Source organism: Podarcis liolepis (assembly GCF_965112155.1).
Source record: "Podarcis liolepis genome assembly, chromosome: 3".
In the NCBI taxonomy this organism is placed as follows: domain Eukaryota; kingdom Metazoa; phylum Chordata; class Lepidosauria; order Squamata; family Lacertidae; genus Podarcis; species Podarcis liolepis.
In genome coordinates, this window is record NC_139557.1 from 34,420,752 (window position 1) to 34,438,072 (window position 17,321).

At 42.6% G+C, this 17,321-nt stretch overlaps 1 protein-coding gene across 12 annotated transcripts in view; it reads left to right on the forward strand.

Moving 5' to 3' along the window:
• The first annotated feature begins 4,947 nt into the window (after nt 1-4,947).
• MLIP (muscular LMNA interacting protein) overlaps nt 4,948-17,321 on the forward strand; it is a 50,167-nt gene continuing 37,793 nt past the window's right edge. For 2 of the 12 annotated variants that reach the window (XM_083495520.1, XM_083495519.1), the window contains exon 1: nt 5,030-5,296. Coding sequence is in view for 9 of the 12 variants with exons in the window: in XM_083495524.1 (XP_083351650.1) it covers nt 5,583-5,648 (66 nt within the window). In the remaining 3 variants the exon portion in view is untranslated. Of the gene's footprint in view, nt 5,649-17,321 lie in introns of all 12 variants that reach the window. The other 10 variants (XM_083495525.1, XM_083495528.1, XM_083495529.1 and 7 more) reach the window with 9 other exon arrangements.

A 17,321-nucleotide genomic window follows, 5' to 3' on the forward strand; every position in this document is an offset into this window, starting at 1 on the left:
AACAGGGAGCCCGGAGGAGGAGCCAGGTCCCAAAGCCCGCAGGAGGGGGGAGGAGCAGTCTGGAGATTCCGCTTCAGGAGAATCCAGGAGGGGAGGAACCCCGGCGGGCAGAAAGACCCTGCGGAAAAGGAAAGAGAGAAAAAGGTGGAGCAGTGTTAGCTTATTAAACTGGTGTAGGGGAGGGACCGATTCAGAGGGGACTTCTAACGTCTAAGGCTAAGAGACGCGGGGCTGCACGCCTCGGTTGTGGAACCAATAATGAACTGCAATAAACATCCTTGTATATAAGAAGAACTTGGCGTTGGTCTTTTGTGAGCTGAGACCTGAGGCAGCCCTGACAGTTTGGAAATGTACATCTGGGGGCCCCCAAGAGAGTGGGGCCCTAAGCTATAGCTTGTTTAGCTTATACATAAAATCCGGCACTGGCCTTGAAGCTGCACAACCATCCATAAAAGAAGCTGAGCCATCCACCCATCAGTCCTCTGAGATGGTGGAGACTCTGATTTTAGCTCCACTGTTTTTCTCATTTTGCCCTTGTCAGCTATTCCAACTGAGAACACCTCGGGCGTGAATTCCTCTGTTTGGCCCTCATATTTCTACAAGCATAGTCAGACTTCTTCCTTCACATACTCTTCTGCCTTCTACCCCCCACAGATGCATGCATATTCCATACTTGAAGCCTGTTGTCGATAAAAAAAGGCTTGGCATGAAGCCGTGGTCAAGTGGTTCCTCTCTGAAAAACATATTCTGGATGTTTAGCACTCAAGGTTCCTGTGTTTCTGCTCCTTAGAGGAGGACGTAGTATTAGTTAGTATAAGGCACGTGACACTATTTTCCCCCACCCATTTCCCATGGCTGGTTATCTCGCCCTCCTCCATCGTATTTACAAAGCAAGCAGTATTGTCCGCAGAGCGATGGCAGCAGGTGCTGCTGTCAGAATGTGGCCTGTGATCCCTCACAAGATTAGCTTCCCCCTCGTCCTCCGATTCCACGCCAGCTGAAAGGGAAGAACTGTGACGATAACAGCAGGCTCTCCAAGTGCGTTTCATTTCCAGTGGGATACCTCTCTGCGCAGAGTTTAATTTCAGCCAAGGGGTCACCATGCCTCTGCTCAGAAACATGTTTTTGTGTCCGAACCATGTGATGTAACGAGAAATAAACAGGTCTTTGAGCATGTTCAGAGTGCATTCCCAAAACCATCCCCGGTGCTTTCAGGATTATGGAAGAGTGGTTCTTAGACATGTGATGTTTCTAGTCATTCTGAGCTATAGCATTTTCCACTTTAGGAAGTTACCACTGGCTATACTTAAAATGTTCACAAGAAAACCACAAACCATCAACTTGGCTATTGGGTTTCTGTGATGTTTGTAAGGGTAAGAACATCCACCCAGAGTTAAGGGTGGGGAAGAAATCAAACCAGTATTTGCAGAGAGATGCAGTTGCCCTTCAAAATCCGCAAGCTCCAAATTTCACAACGCTGTTCTCGCCCCCCCCCCCCAGCAAAAAAATAATTATACACACTTGTGGATAGTCCAAAAAGATGCACACAAAAATGGATATATTAGTGAATTTAATGTACCAAGAACAATATCTGTGAGTGTACCCATCTCAGGTGCTCAGTAGACAGAGACACACACTCCCCAACTCAGCTTCCCGTTCTTCAGTTAAAGCTTTGGAGAAGAGAACTTCATGAGATAACTTCTCCCACGGGGATTTTTCAGAGCAGGAAGTAGAGGCAGCCAAGGAGGTTGCACAGAAATGGAGAAAGTTTAATGGAAAGAAGGACACAGTCACTGCTCACAGGCACCTCACAAGAATACGGTAAGCCCACCAAAATTCTTAAGTGCCCCAAGAAAGAGGAAAAATAAAAATAAAATGGAAGACTCTTTGGCAGGGGAAGAAAAGTTCTGAGCAATTGGAGGACAGGATTCAGCACAGCATTAAGGGATTATTATTATTATTATTTGCTTTTTGTGACAGTACTCACTGGTACAGAGTATGCACAAACCTTTTTTCACAGCCCAGGACAGACATTTTGTGCCGGCACCACAGTCCAGTGGTCATTATATGAGTACTGGCACCTCATTTTCCACCGAAAAATCTGCTCCTCTTCTTCTGCAGATGTATTAGGCACTTGTCACCTAAAAGGTCTCCAAGCAGCTGACTTTTTAAAAGATAACTACATTATACCTTTGCAAATTCATAGAAAACATGAACATGCTCATAGAGACACCGACAATCCAAATTCATGTCCAAAAACAAAACACTGTCAGGTTGGGTTTTGCAAGAAATAGCAGGGAAGTGACCTACCTAAAAAGAAAAGAAAAATGAATTATTTCAATGAAAGCAAGTAGTTTACTACACATTAATAATCTGAGGCATCATATTATCTGGAGTGAAGTTATGGGGGATTAAAAACAAAAACAAAAAACCACACATACCACAATTTTTTAAAATTTCTTTTTGCATTGGCATCTAGTAGGGTAGAACGCACGTTTGGTTTAAATATGACACTGTTCACTTTTCACTGCCCTGTTAATAGCATTCATAAGTGTACAAAAATAGGGCATGAGAGACTCGCAGGCGCTTTTAGTGCGATGTGTGAAAACACCCTCAGACAAGTTGTTCCTGCTCCCGGGCATGCTCTCCTACTACTGGCTGCTAGCTGTGGCCCAAATGGCTCTGAACCACTTCCAAGGCAGCCCTACTTTCGTTGGTGTAGCAACCAAAGGGTGTGTTGTTGTTGTCAACCTAGGAATCCCGCTCTGTGCGCCAGGGAATGATCCCCCTCCCAGCAGAGTTACTAATATTGGACTGCTGACTTTTATCAGCCATGAACTGCTGCCAGGTTATTCTTCTACAACTAACTAGACATCAGAGCCTGCATCCCATGCTATGCAAAAGGCTTTGTGTGTGTGTCTGTACATATTCAATAAAATACTACTAAACCAAATCTCAAATGTTTTATTATAGGTTGTCCCAAATACAAAGGGAGATGTTTTGTAATTATGAAGTGACCTTCGAAAGATTTGGGAATGGTTTTCTAAGATTTAAACTCCTGTTCTGAAGTGTAAAACACGTTTTTTTAAATGTAATTAAATCTTGGTTTTTTTATTTATATAGCACCATTGATGTGCCACGGTGTTTTACAGAATGCCTTGCCTTGAGCTGCTTACAGTCTACCATTCATTACTAAGGAGGCCAAGAGTGGGAGGGATATTAGGATAACAGAAGGAAGCAATATTCTTATTCCAGTTAAATGGACTTCTGCTTGGGTTGCCTGCATCTTGCAGCTTGCTAGCAATTCTGAGGCATTGCTTTTCTCAAGCATCTAAGAGCAGAGTCAAAAAGGTGGTACTTAAAATACAGACAAGGGACGCAGGTGGTACTGTGGTCTAAACCACTGAACCCCTTGGGCTTGCCGATCAGAAGGTCGGTGGTTCAAATCCGCACAACGGGGTGGGATGAATTCCTGTTGCTCTGTCCCAGCTCCTAGCAGTTCGAAAGCACACCAGTGCAAGTGGATAAATAGGTACCGCTGCTGCGGGAAGGTAAACAGCATTTCCATGCCCTCTGGTTTCCATCACGGTGTTCCATTGCACCAGAAGCAGTTTAGTCATGTTGGTCACATGACCTGGAAAGCTGTCTGTGGACAAATGCCATCTCCCTTTGCCTGAAAAGCGAAAAGAGTGTCATAACCCCATACTGTAGTTGCCTTTGACTGGACCATCCAGGGGTCATTTACCTTTACCTTACTTAAAATGCTACTATATTCTCATTAAATATCCAGCAGTGCCCAACCCCACTAACAAGGTCCTGATATATGTTTGCTCAGAAGTAACTCATATTCAAAGGTCTGCAATTGGCCTTTTAATTAGCATTGTCCTCCGTTCACCTTACTTTGAAATAGCATCTGCTTCTCATCTTCTAACTGGCAGGTTTCCATTTTCATGGTGTTCCTGAAATTTATTTATCTATTTCTATGTATTCCCTGCAAGGGTGTGCGTGTGTGTGTATGTGTGTGTGTGTGTGTGTGTGTGTGTGCGCGCGCACACACACACACACACACACACACACACACGTGTGAGCCTTTAATTAATAATTTCCTTTTTACAAGAGAGTGGGGGGAAAATATTTTTAAGACTGCCATTTTGCAATGAGTACTCTGCTCTTTCAGTACAGTTAAAAGACACCTGAAACTAAAATTCTGAAAGTTGTGGGCACTTTAATAAATTGTACGTGCTTCTCCTTTTAGGTATTGCACTGGTATCATGCAGCTGCAATGAATAATGGGACATTTCAATTAGCTAATTCGTTTGCGAGTGAATGAATAGCATATCTGCCTATCTAGCAAAAAATTCAAATATAAGACACTTTGGGACTAGAACTTGCTCCCACGTCTGAGAAGTTTTAATTACTTTGGTTCAGTTCTCCATCACTTTTATATCCACTTCAAATGACTCTTTTGATAGCTGCCTCACTTGAAGTTGTAATCAACACATTTCCATAGATTTCCCGCATCTTCCCCCCAATAAAGAGAGTGGAAAGTTTTGCATATTGCTTGATTGTAATAATGCCTGAGTGCACTTGCTTGCATCGTACTGTAAGATGTGGAGCAAACTTTACCATCTGCCTCACTGAGAAATGTGGTCATAATTATTCCCGATACAGCTTTGGAAATTATCAAAAAATATCCCCACATGTTGTGTGGCGTCAAGTGTTATGGGGAACCTGCTGTTAGGAAAAGAGTCAGAAGAAGGCAGCTCTTTCGATCCTGCCCTGTGGATGATGATGGTGTCTGTGTAGGGGTGCCAACTTGAATAAAATATTGGGGGGAGGGGGGGTTAAACAGGTAAACCCCACCCTGCATAATCGATCACATGATGTAGCACGCACACACCATTTGAATGACAAATGGTCCTAGTCGCTCCCCCCAAAAAAGCTTTTGCTTTTTAGAAGCTGCCCTCGAGGACAGCACCAAATTCTAAACTCACATTCAAAACATAGTTTGGAGGTTTGAACAATTTCAGTGAAAAACTGCTGCTGAATACTCTTTTCCCTTAACAAAGCTCTTAAGCCAGATCCCCAAACTAGATTTTGAGCTTTAAATAACCATTTGGACCGTTCTTCTAGGAAAAGTCTGTCTTAGGTGTTTGATGTCCCTCTGGGCTGGAGCCAAAGATTACCCAGGGAGGTGGCATTTTGTTGTCTGAACTTCTATTGCAGACTTGTATCTCTGAGGTCCTTCCCGTTTCATCAGGGAATCCTTAAGCAGAGTTTATTTCACGATCCCCAGGTAACCAAAATTGTGTGGTGCTGATAGTGCCGAATGCTAACCAGCTTTTTTGATGCCAGCCTGGCATTTATTGTTATCTGAAGCTAGTTGCTTGCCTTCCCTCCAGGGTTCTATTTGTGAATTTTCTACGTCTATAAATGGAAACCCTAGCTAACAAGAAATTATCGCCTGGGCAGCCTGATACAGTTCTGTCTCACAACTTGAGTATGTGATGTGGTAGGGTGTCTAACATGTAGCCGGCTAAGGCGCTGCTTTGTGGGATCTGAATCCCTTCTCTTCCTTGGAAATGGAGTTAGGAAAGCACAAACCAGAAGCTTCAACAAGAAACACTTTGTGGAATGAGAAATTAAAGGTAACAAGTGGTTTACCTTAAAATAATGGGGTGGCTTGGAGTTGTTGAGGACATGGAAGAAATGCAAAGTACGGTAGCTCTTGCATGGCTGAGACGTTCCAGTTACTATTTTGATACTTCCTCGAGTCAGTGACCTTGAAGATTAACAGGTTCAATAACAGTGTGTAGAAATTAATTCTGCTGTTATCTCTCAGTCGGAATGATGGGGGTGGTGTTACAGACGTTTCGGTACTTTGGAGTTGCCTGTTAAAATGATAAAGCTATAGATCTGCCTCTGTATCTTGTGAAGTATTCTGTATATATTTTAACAAGTCTTTCAACACGGTGCATGCCTTCCACTATGTGTCCAATACTGCATAAGGCAGAGAAGAATCCAAAATCCCCCAGATTTGCTTTTGTTTACAGTATATGTTGACTTAGACTCCGGGGTGATAAATGGAATTTGCTTGTGCCAAATTTGTTTTCCCGGTAGCACGAAAGGGCTGCGTTATTCTTGACCCTGGGAATGGGTAAACTGTGTTGCCTGTCGCTTCCACCGAATGATGAATTAGAAATTGCATCGCGTTCTTGAGAAGGAAGGCAATACAATTGAGGGATCAGTTTTGTTGCCTTCTCCTAATTCACTGTGAGAATTGCTAGTTTTTACTTTGCTGGCTTTGACTTGGAACTTCCCCCAAATGCCAGTGAAAGAAATAAAATCATTTGTGGACAACAGTGCAAACATTTTATTCTACTCAAGGAGTCTTTGTCTGAGGCCCTGTTAGTCTCAACCCTTCACCTAGAGATTATTTTCTCAATTATCATGGGGTGTTTTTGTGCTACATTATTTAAGTTCTGACACAGAGATGTGTTCACCTAGTAACCTAGGGACAAGGCCACTGCCACCCCCAGGCTGGACCTAGAATTGTTCTTTAGAATTAGTGTTTACTTGATGTAGGCGTACCTGTCAATACCTGGACCTGTTGGTATGCTGCAGTAAATTGTATACATAGAGTTCCATAATATATACAAATTTATCAGTTCATTTTCTCTATCTTTTATACAAAACTACTATACATCATTATTAACATACCAGTACATACAATACTGTTACCTAGATTTTACTATGTCGTGTTATATAATTTTCTTTCCTACATATTAAAAAATGCAGCTCTGTATGTAAGTCCACCTATTTTTCCAACCTTGCAATAATATATTTCTTTAATACTTTCATTCTGAATTTTAAAGCAAAAATAGGACTTTAAGCTGTGCAACGAAGTCCAACATTTATTTTCCCATTTTGCTGCAGTAGGTACTTCCATTTCTATTTTCAGTTTAAGGGCTAGCAACCTATTTGCTGCTGAAAGCAAAAATGAAACACTATGTCAACTGCCTCTTTACATCCAACTTTAAAAAATAATAATACAGTGGTACCTCTGGTTGTGAACGTGATCCGTTCCGGAGGCCCGTTCGCAATATGAAAAGCCCGCAACCTGAAGCGCCATATTTGCGCAGGTGCACACCGCGATTTGGCGCTTCTGCGCATGTGTGAGCGGTGAAACCCAGAAGTAACCCTTTCTGGTACTTCCGGGTCGCCGCCGGATGCAACCTGAAAGAACGTAACACTTGGCTTCCGTAAGATCTGGCCCTGAAAGACACACGTCCCAGTTTTCCTTTGGGGCATGTTGGTGGGCATGCTTCATGCATCTAAAAAAGTGGCCTTGAGTCCACAAAAACGATATCATCATAAATTGGTTGTTTTTAAGGTACCTAGGATATAAACCTCACCAGACACAATGAGACGTACTTCTGGGTAAGCCTGCAAAAGACTGTACTGTGAAAAGCCTAGGAAATGAATGTTCATTTGAAGCCTCCTTCCCATTTCTCCTCAGTTGTACTGTTCTCCAGGACCTCTTCCAGGCCAGTTGCAATTGCCTCCCATTCTCCTTCACAGCTTATTTGATGCTGTGAATGAAGACATGAAGTAACAGTGGGAGTAGCAACTTGCCCCTTCATCAATAGCGTGTAAAAAATTGTTTTTGGAAGACCAGGCACAGATCCACTACAGCTCTATGCGCAAGAGGGGAAATGTAATGGGGAGCCTCAGTGCTTTAGCTGGTTTTCTTCAGGACTGTGACTGCAAGTTTCTCATTCTTTCTCTTCTCAGGAAGGAGAGGCAGGCAGACAGAGTGCCCTGTCTGGTAAAGGGCATTAGCCATAGCACTGCTTGTATTTTCCTCCCCAAAGACTTCCTCACCTTTTAATGTGCCCTTTCGTTTAAAAGTACTCTATGTTACCGCTACAGCTGCTGCGTCAGTGCTTCATCTTTGCCCTACCTGAATATTTTGTCATTTCCCTGGCCCAGCGAGAGGTGGGAGATGATTGATACGAAGGGGTAGGATCAAAGGCAAACGGACTTGCAAGCCCCGCATCTTTAGTGTGACATTTGTTACATACAGTACATGCAGTAAACATATTTTCCATCTTCGCTTTGCACTGAATTTCACATACCTAAATATGTCAGGCTCCCTTTGCCAATATAATATCCACAGGGAGAAATTGAAATAGATTCTTGCGGGAGATAAGATTACCGTCTGGCACCTCAGTCCAAAACATTTTCACGATGGCATGAGAATGTTGGGCGTCCCCACAACACGCGGCTAGCTTCATGTTTTGAGATGTTGCACTGGTCTGAGAGCTTATCAATGAATTTCCTTCCCTTCTCTTTATTCGCCTTTACTTAAAAGAACATTTATAAGCTGCCAATTCATTAAGAATCATGGCTATGTACATGAAGATGTTGTAAGAGTATAAAATGCAGAACCATATGACCACTGGCTCCTATTAATTCTCCTTAAAAAATGGTTGGCGAAATGTTTGTGACAGGTGTCAAGATGACAGAATTGTAGGTGCCCGACTTCAATATTACTTGATACCCCTGTGCTAAAAAGCCCGAGTTCATGTAGAAACTAATGGAATATCACTTACTGTAACTGCAAGACAGTCAGAAGAGCTTCTCCAGATGATTTCAATGATGAGAGCAGAAGTCTGCTATAGTGCAAGGATTCCCAAGCTGTGGTCTATGGGCCACCAGTGGCCTGTGAGCTTCATTCAGGTGGTCCACAGCATGTTGGTGGATTTGTGATTGAAGATGGCACATATATTGCATTAGATAGTCATATCCATTTTTTATTGTATTTCTTGGCCATAGATTCATAGAACTGTAGAGTTGGAAGGGACCGTGAGGGTCATCCAGTCCAACTCCTTTATTACTTCTTTTATTTATTATATTATATTGTATTACAGTTTGAATCTGAACACACTGAAATGCAATCTTTAAGAAACGATCTATGAAACACACTTGAAACTCCCACAACACCTAGTTCAGCACATTGCAATTGCTACAAGAGGCAGAAAAATCAATCGGTGGTCCACCAGTACTGTACCACCAGCAATTTCAGGTGGTCCATGGGGGAAAATCTTTGGAAGCTGCCGTAATAAGTGTATTCTAACCACATAGCTGTTGCAGAAAATCTGTGGACTGATGTGATTTTACTCTTGAATCTTCGCAGAATAGCAGACCCATGGATTAAGTTGTGAGAACTTGTAATTTGTGGCACTTGGATGGTTTTGCTCATCACAGGTGACTAAGTGTGTAGCTACTTATGAGTCTGCAGTAAGTAGTATAATTTCAGACTGAATTTCAAGGTAGCTGCAGTACTTCTGAGATCAGCACCAAGCAATAGATTTGAATTCAGAGTACTTCACAATCTGGATCTTGTTCTATAATACAGCTTTATAAGATGATCCCTGACTGTTTCCACTTGATGGAGCTTGAAGCATTACAGAGTCATCTGAACGAGAGACTGACATTAGATAAAGGCTTTTAATGCCAGTCTCTGATTATCAGTACAGCAACAATGATGTTGACTTTCCTTACAGAAAGACGTTTCAGAATGCCATAGACACTCCTGACTTGCTTTGATTAATCATTCTCTTACTATCTGTTGGCAGCTTAGTCAACTTCTGTTGGCAGCTTGGTCAACTTCACTGATAGATGTGTCACAACTTGATTCATTAAGGGCTAGAGGCAAATGTATCTTATTTCTTTCTGGTAGTTGGGTAGGACAAGGTACACTGACCTCAAGTAGCACCACACTCCTTGGCTGAAGGAGAAGTCAAAGTTCACTGCCTTTCAGTTCAAACTGAACATCCCCAGGTTGTGCAAATGATAGATAGGAATGAATGCTGTTTATTTTGGACCAGGGTGTTTATTGCAAGGTGCTCTGCTAAGTGGAAAGCTCACACTGAAAGTAAACTGAGACATCTTAATAGCATTCCTTGCTAAAAATGCAAGTTGCAGCCCAAGATGGACTGGATTTTTGTGGTGCTTTCTCAGGAAGAGATGGGCAAACCCAGCTTTACATCTGAACATTAGCTGACTGATGAAAAGGAAAAGGAGGAGCCTGGGGAAGAGGATATGGGAAAGTCTGGAATATGTGGTGATAAGTGAATTCTGGAAACCAGCCCTGCTGCTGTAAAATGCTGGTAATTTCAAAAACTGCCTCATTCACCTGAGACTTATGCTTCCAGTGTCTTATCCAAGGAGGGAAATCACGTAGGCATGGGCATCAAATTCACATGGAGCACACATCACTCTCAACTCTTTGGACTTCACCCTGGATATGGGAAAAAACTTTACACATACCCTCCACCTTCCAAAGCTACTTGTTAATTACAGTGGTACCTCGGGTTACATACACTTCAGGTTACATACGCTTCAGGTTACAGACTCCACTAGCCCAGAAATAGTACCTCGGGTTAAGAACTTTGCTTCAGGATGAGAACAGAAATCGTGCTCTGGCGGCCCGGCAGCAGTGGGAGGCCCTATTAGCTAAAGTGGTGCTTCAGGTTAAGAACAGTTTCAGGTTAAGAACGGACCTCCAGAACAAATTAAGTACTTAACCCGAGGTACCACTGCACTTATATAACTAATTTCCTTCAAAGCAACACATTTTTACAAAAGCAAATGAAATACTTGGTATCAGGCTAGGGATGTCAGAGAATTCTGAAGAAAATAGGAGCAGAAATTGCCAAAGTTCATTTATGTCCGGCATGCAAATCAATCCAGTGAATCTGATTGGTATTCACAATTGTTTTCAGTCCATAAATTATGTGTACTTGATGACTCCTACCCTCCAATCTGCACTGAATCTTCTTTTTACTGAAACAATGTGGCCTAATGTCAGAATAATGCAGTTAATTATGTAGAATTTTACCACCATGGGCAGAATGGAAATCGATGCCTTCTTACATTCCTAACTGAGACTGAGCAACCATTTGCAAAGAATCTCTGCTTCAAACCAGTCAACTGTCCCAACAGCAAGGTGACCCCACCATGCATCCAAATGGTATATAAGCTGTGATTTTTTAATTGATTAATATACCACTTAATCAAAGGGCTCATTAAAACGGTAGATAAAATACAGCTAAAACCTACAAAACTATTTTTTTTAAAAAACCCCAAATATACATAAAATCTTTGAAACACAGATAACACCCGTAAAACTTTTAAAACAAATGTAGGTAGCTATGCTTTTTTTGAGTAAGGTTGCTGAACTAGAAAGGTTTTCTCCAGTTGTCTAAAACAAGGTAACAAAGACACGGAACTAGTGGAATTTAGTAAATTTCATCCTGTTGATTATCTTACTAGTTTAAATCATAATTGGTAGTTAAAGGGGGCAGAAACACACATGCATCACACAGATATTCTGTCTGTTTTCCCTTTCCCTTCCAGCAATGAAATTGGTTTATTGGTTAAAATTAGTAAGGTAGAGCCTAGCCCTGCCTTGATGTCATCTGTATGACTCATCAACAGGATAGCATGTTAACCCTCCACCGTAGGGTGTGGTACTCTAAGAATAGTGACAGAACTTGACTCCAGCAACAACAGCTATTACATGACTCTCTCTAGTTGACTGAACTGTCACAGTGGCAGCACTGAGGAGAGAAAGAAGAAGAAAAGACTTGCATATCAATAGTGTGGGGGGGGGGAATGAAAAGGAAATACAAACAGAGCTCTTCCTGTCCTCAGTGGAGAACATTATAATGTTAACTCTATGGCAGTATCCACAGGACCTTGGGAATTATAGTTCTGCACAGAGGGCAAGGAATCTCTAACAGAATTCTTGACATCCTTAGCATTCTGTAAAAAAAGTGAAAGTTGATTAGCTCTTGGGGGGGCAAGTTATTGAGCCTTTAAAAAAAAGTTTTACCTATTTTTAAGGAGATTTGCCAAAATCTAGACTTCCAACATCAGTTGCCATACGTCCGGATTTTCTGGACATTTCAGTGATTTCCGCCCAGACACTGCTTCCGGCTACAGTATTCTGGCTATATCTGGGAAATTCCGGACATAGGGCAACCCTAGTTGAAGTGAAAGATGCCAGAAGAGAAAGCAAGCAGTCAGAGGCTGCTGTCTGGCCAGGCAACCCATCACCACTGGGATCTGGCTAGGCTAGCAGCTGGCTAGAGTGCCAGGCCTGGTTTTAGCCACTCACCAACTGAAGCTGTTACTGGATCACGAGACATTGCTACAGGCTCAGTAAAATCTCCCAGGACTTGAGGGTGCTTCTCTGTGGTGCCAGCAAGTAAGGACAGACTGCTGGCAGTCCTGGGGGAGGGTGGTAGCAGGTGCCCCTGCTGCCCCTGGTAAATTGGCTTGCCATGACCCTGAGAATGCTTCTTTCACTAAAGAGAGAAATTTGGATATGAAGCAGGGATTTTAAGTGGGTGGGGAGAAACTGAGGACAGAGTGGTGGGGAACTGCAACAAACCTTTGGCGTGCGACTTGCTACTCTGCAGGACCCTGTGATCATCACCTGAGGACCTTCTTTGTTTTCCTCCTCCAAGAGAAGTCTGGAGGGTGGAAACATGAGAGACTTTTCTGAGGTGGTTCCCCACTTGTGGAACACCTCCCCCTCAGGAGGCTTGCCTGGAGCCTTCATTACATATCTTTAGGTGCCAGGCAAAAACATTCCTCTTCTCGTCCTTTGGCTAATTAAACAACCTATGGCCTTTAAAACTGAGTTTGTGAGGGGTATTATTTTTGTTTGTTACTATGATATGCATTTATGTGTTCTTATATTGTAAATGACTCTGTGATCCTTGGATGAAGGGGGGAAGAGAAACTAACAACAACAACAACAACAACAACAACAACAACAACACATAAGAAACAAGCACGGATTAAAGATCTACATTGGGAACAACTGTCTCTATATATCTTGCTGCCTGAGGCTATTACCTCACCTTGCTTCATAGATGGGGTGGCCCTGAGTTTAGTTGCCTTTTATACATGGAGTGGAGCATCATATTATCCATTACCAGCAAAATATCTTGGAGATGCTTACTTTTATACACCTTCAGTTGAGACCTAGGTTGCTTCCAAGCATGTGCTCAGATCTAGAATTTGTTTTCAGGATCAAAACTCATCTCACTCCATGCTTGGTTTCCCTCTCAGTTGTCTTACTTTTTGGCAATTTCCCCCCCCCCCCGAGGCTTTTGATGTTGTTAAATGGATATGAGTAAAACTAAAAATCCACCTCTTGCTGATCTACTGCAAATCACCTCCAAGATCTACCAGAAGATCACAATTTTCCTTCTTCTGAGCCCTGGGAATGCAGACTGGCTGTTAGAATTAGCATATAAAATGTATTCAGAAATTGGCCGTGGCTTCCTGTGAAAATAATGTTTCCTTGTATATTGATTATCCCTGGAGTACAGCTGGGTTGACTCTAAGCCTGCATGTGAGACAATTACAAACCCCCCAGCCTTGCCTCCATTTTCAGATGTTAATCTAAAGTTACTCCCTTCCATTTTAATAACTTTTACTGCTGGATTCCAAATTCCTCCTCATTGAATTACAGATTTTATAGTGGCCTATTTAACATCACTGACACAGCTCACATGATTTTAGAAAATGGCCAGACTGGGGTAGAAAAGAGTAAACAATCTTCAGCAACTCAGCTGTAGAATAATAATAAGATTTTAAATTAGAATCAGTTGGCTACTTTAAACTGAGGAATAGAATGGGCATATGCTTTCCTGTTACATCAGTTCATATTAATGTTTTAAAACTTTCCAAATGTGTTGTTACCCTCTTGCCTCTTGTAAATGAAATAAAAGAGCTACAGAAAGCAGAGGAAAATTTAACAATGTCTCGGTCCAGAAATGCTTTACAGATGAAGTCTCTGATGTACATACAGTGTAATAATAATAATAATAATAATAATAATAATAATAATAATAATAATAATAATAATATCTTTATTGTCATTGCCCCCTTCGGGGACAACGAAATTACTTGACTGCTCCATAAAAACACTAATTAAACAATACAGTATAATACAGCAAGGGAGATTAGATGACTTTCAAAGTCCGGTCTTCCCATTCAGGGCCGAGATCGCTCTGGAGAAGAAGCTGTTCTTAAGACGGCTCGTTCTTGTCTTCATCGTCCTGTATCTCCGTCCCGACGGCAGGAGCTCGAAGAGACAGTGACCAGGATGCGATGGATCTTTTACTATGTCCAGTGCCTTTCTATGGCACCTTGTGGCATAAATCTGCTCTAAGGTGGAGAGTGGGCAGCCAACAATGCTCTCTGCTGCCTTAACAACCCTGCACAACCCCATCCTGTCCTGGGTAGTACAGTACAGTGTCCCTTACTTACAAGACTCCAGTCGTACCTCGGAAGTCAAACGCCTTCAAGTCGAACATTTTGGCTCTCAAATGCTGCAAGCCTGGAAATGACTGTGAACATTCTTTGGAACCCGAACGTCCAACGTGGGTTCCGCAGCTTCCGATTGGCTGCAGGAGTCTATCATTTGGGTGCAAAAGTCTCCTCTATGCATCTTTCTATTATTGAACGTGCACACGGAGTTTGTAGCAAAACAGCACCCTTCATGACAATGCACATAAGGGAGGTGTCAGAAGGTTTGGGGGATTCACAAATTGTGCAGACGTATAAAATATTCAATGGGGGAAGAAACCCTAATGGAGTCAAAACAGCAGAAGAGGCCCAATAAGGACTAAGGCTGTGTACACACACCAGAGTTTAGTCTGTATTCAGTGCACTCTGCATGTTGGTTTGTTCCTTGTCAGTTTTGTACACATGATGTCAAACTCAATCCAAATATATCCTGCTTGATTCTATGAGTTGCTGAGTTTTGTTTTTTCACAAGCCAGGGTTGATGCAAAGAGAGATTTTAAAACGGAATGAATTTACACTTCAACCCACATATGTGTGATGTGCATGTGAACAGTACGTTTTTCCAGTGGTTGTCCCCTACTGTGGCGACATTGCAGTGAGTGTACACCACAGTGGAGCATTCCACTTCCTTTCTGTGTCAACTTAGTTTCTACTTTACCAGTGGGGTGCTGGCAGAGATTTACATTTAAACAATTAAAAGGGGGGAGAATAACATTGTTTTCTGAAAGTCTAGTATATTGGAAAATTTGTACCTCAAGATATATATATTTTTTAATGGCTGTGCAGAGAAATACCTGCATGCATGTACACAATGACTACTTACCCAGTCCTGGGGTGGGTGGCAGTTGTGGCCTGTCACAACGGGTCATGACCTCCAGGAGCAACGGTGGGATGGGTGACCAACAGTTTGGAAATCCTCATTCTGGATGCAGAGTAGGACGATAGTTCTTGGCAGTCCCAATTTTAAATCCTGGGTCTTGGGGGCAGGCCTTGGTCCCATGATCGACCCTGTCATGCCTGCCTCCACTAGGAGACTAAGGAGGGATACAAACCCAATGCTTAAGCCAAATCCTATCTACTTCTGGAATCAATAAAGTTGTGGCCAATTTCAAATCCGAGAACGTTGTCCTTGTCCAGTTTGCTCACCTTAGACCAGGCCTTGCTGCCAGGCGAGGGGTCACTGCGAATGGGACCACAATGGGGCATGGAAATGCTAATTGAGGGAGGGAGCGGAGAAAACCGCTGTGAGCTACTTGCAAAGTGATGTGAACAACGCTAAGCAATGCGTCCAGCAGCGTTGTGAGAAACCAGGAGTCCCAGTAAGGACAACAGAACGCTGAATGGTTGTTCAGAGGGGGGAAGCGGAAAACTGAAGAGTGGAGGAAATGATACTGCTGATAGGGTGAAAAGAAGGACAGAGTTCCCACCCTTTGAATGCTTGTATAAAAAAAGGGGAATTTCAGCTGGAGCAGCTTACATGATCAGCTGCTGGAATTGCACCACAAAGGTGGAGGAGCCCTGCCCTTTTCACTGGGGAGAATGCCAAATGGGTGAGCCCAGAGAAGAGGGCCGGTGGCGGTGTTGCTACTGTGGTTGTTAAAGGTGATGGCTCTTTCTAGCACCCAGGATAAACACTGAGCCAAAGCTGTGTGACATTTTTAGCCGAAAATGTTTTTGGTTTCCCACTGAGGCAGCTGTCAATTATTTGTGCTAAGTGGATCTATCCCAGAGGGACTAATTACGCTGCTCTTTTCTCAGACATAACTGGTAAATGCAGGTTCATGGTATTCCCTTGTTAGATGTGTAAAAAAAAGGGGGGGAGATGTTCCAAAAAAACCTTTGGGAAATAGAAAGCAAGCCTGGATGATTGCCTTGGAGAGTTAAGTGACAGCTCTTCCTTTGATCTTTCTCTTGTTTCTAAAAGCTCCTGATTTGATGTAGGTACTGTGCTGTTAACAGAGGTCATTAAGATAAAGGTCCTCTTCACATGTTCAACCAGCTGTGTGGGAAATGCTTGCTGCTGGGGCTGTGTACAACCAACCTCATAACTATCTTCCACCTGATTGGCAGCCCTCCAGAAGGGAAGTTGCTGATTGGCTAGGAAAACCATATGTGAGATGCTCTTCCCAAATGGATGCTTTACACACAGAGACACACAGGAGCAATATTGTGATAGCACTGGTGGAAATAAGCTCCCTCAAGGCTGGGTGAATGTGTGAAGCTGAACAATAAGCTCTCAAAACCTTGGGTTCTCAGCTCCCCTAAAACAGGAATAGAGAATCTATGGCCCTCCAGATGTTGTTGGGCAGTAAACTCATTTAGATTATCTGAGGGCATTCTACTCATGGCACCAGATCCTACAGAATATCATAGGGTGGTGATATGAAAATAGGTTTTTTTCTGCTTTTGTTCCTGTACTATGGAATACTCTTCCCTCAGCCATGTATAAAATGGCAACCGCCAGTTGCTTCAGACATCTTGTAGAGATATATCTGTTTGCTCAGGCTTTCCTTGACCTAGAAGATTGAACCATGTTTGAATCCCTTGAATTCCTAATTTGTTTTTATATGCTGATATGCTGCTGTTTTATTGGTTTGGGGTTGTATTTTTGTTCTAATGACGCCAGTGGTTTTTACATGGCACAATGCTTAGAGATTTGTAAAACATGAAGCGGTTTATCAATGCTTTTAAGTAAAATAAGCATCAGACCATTCACCATACTGGTTGGGGCTGGTGGAAGCTAGAGTCCAACAACATCTGGGCAACCAGATGTTTCTTATCCAAGTCCTAAAGGGAGCATTAGCATCCTGTAATCAGCTCCTCATCCCCCAAACCAGTTGCTTGTCTGAATGGAACCAGTAACATTTGACCAATTGGCTCCGGGACACAGCTATTATTTATGATGTTTTTGAAAAGCAGGTAAAACA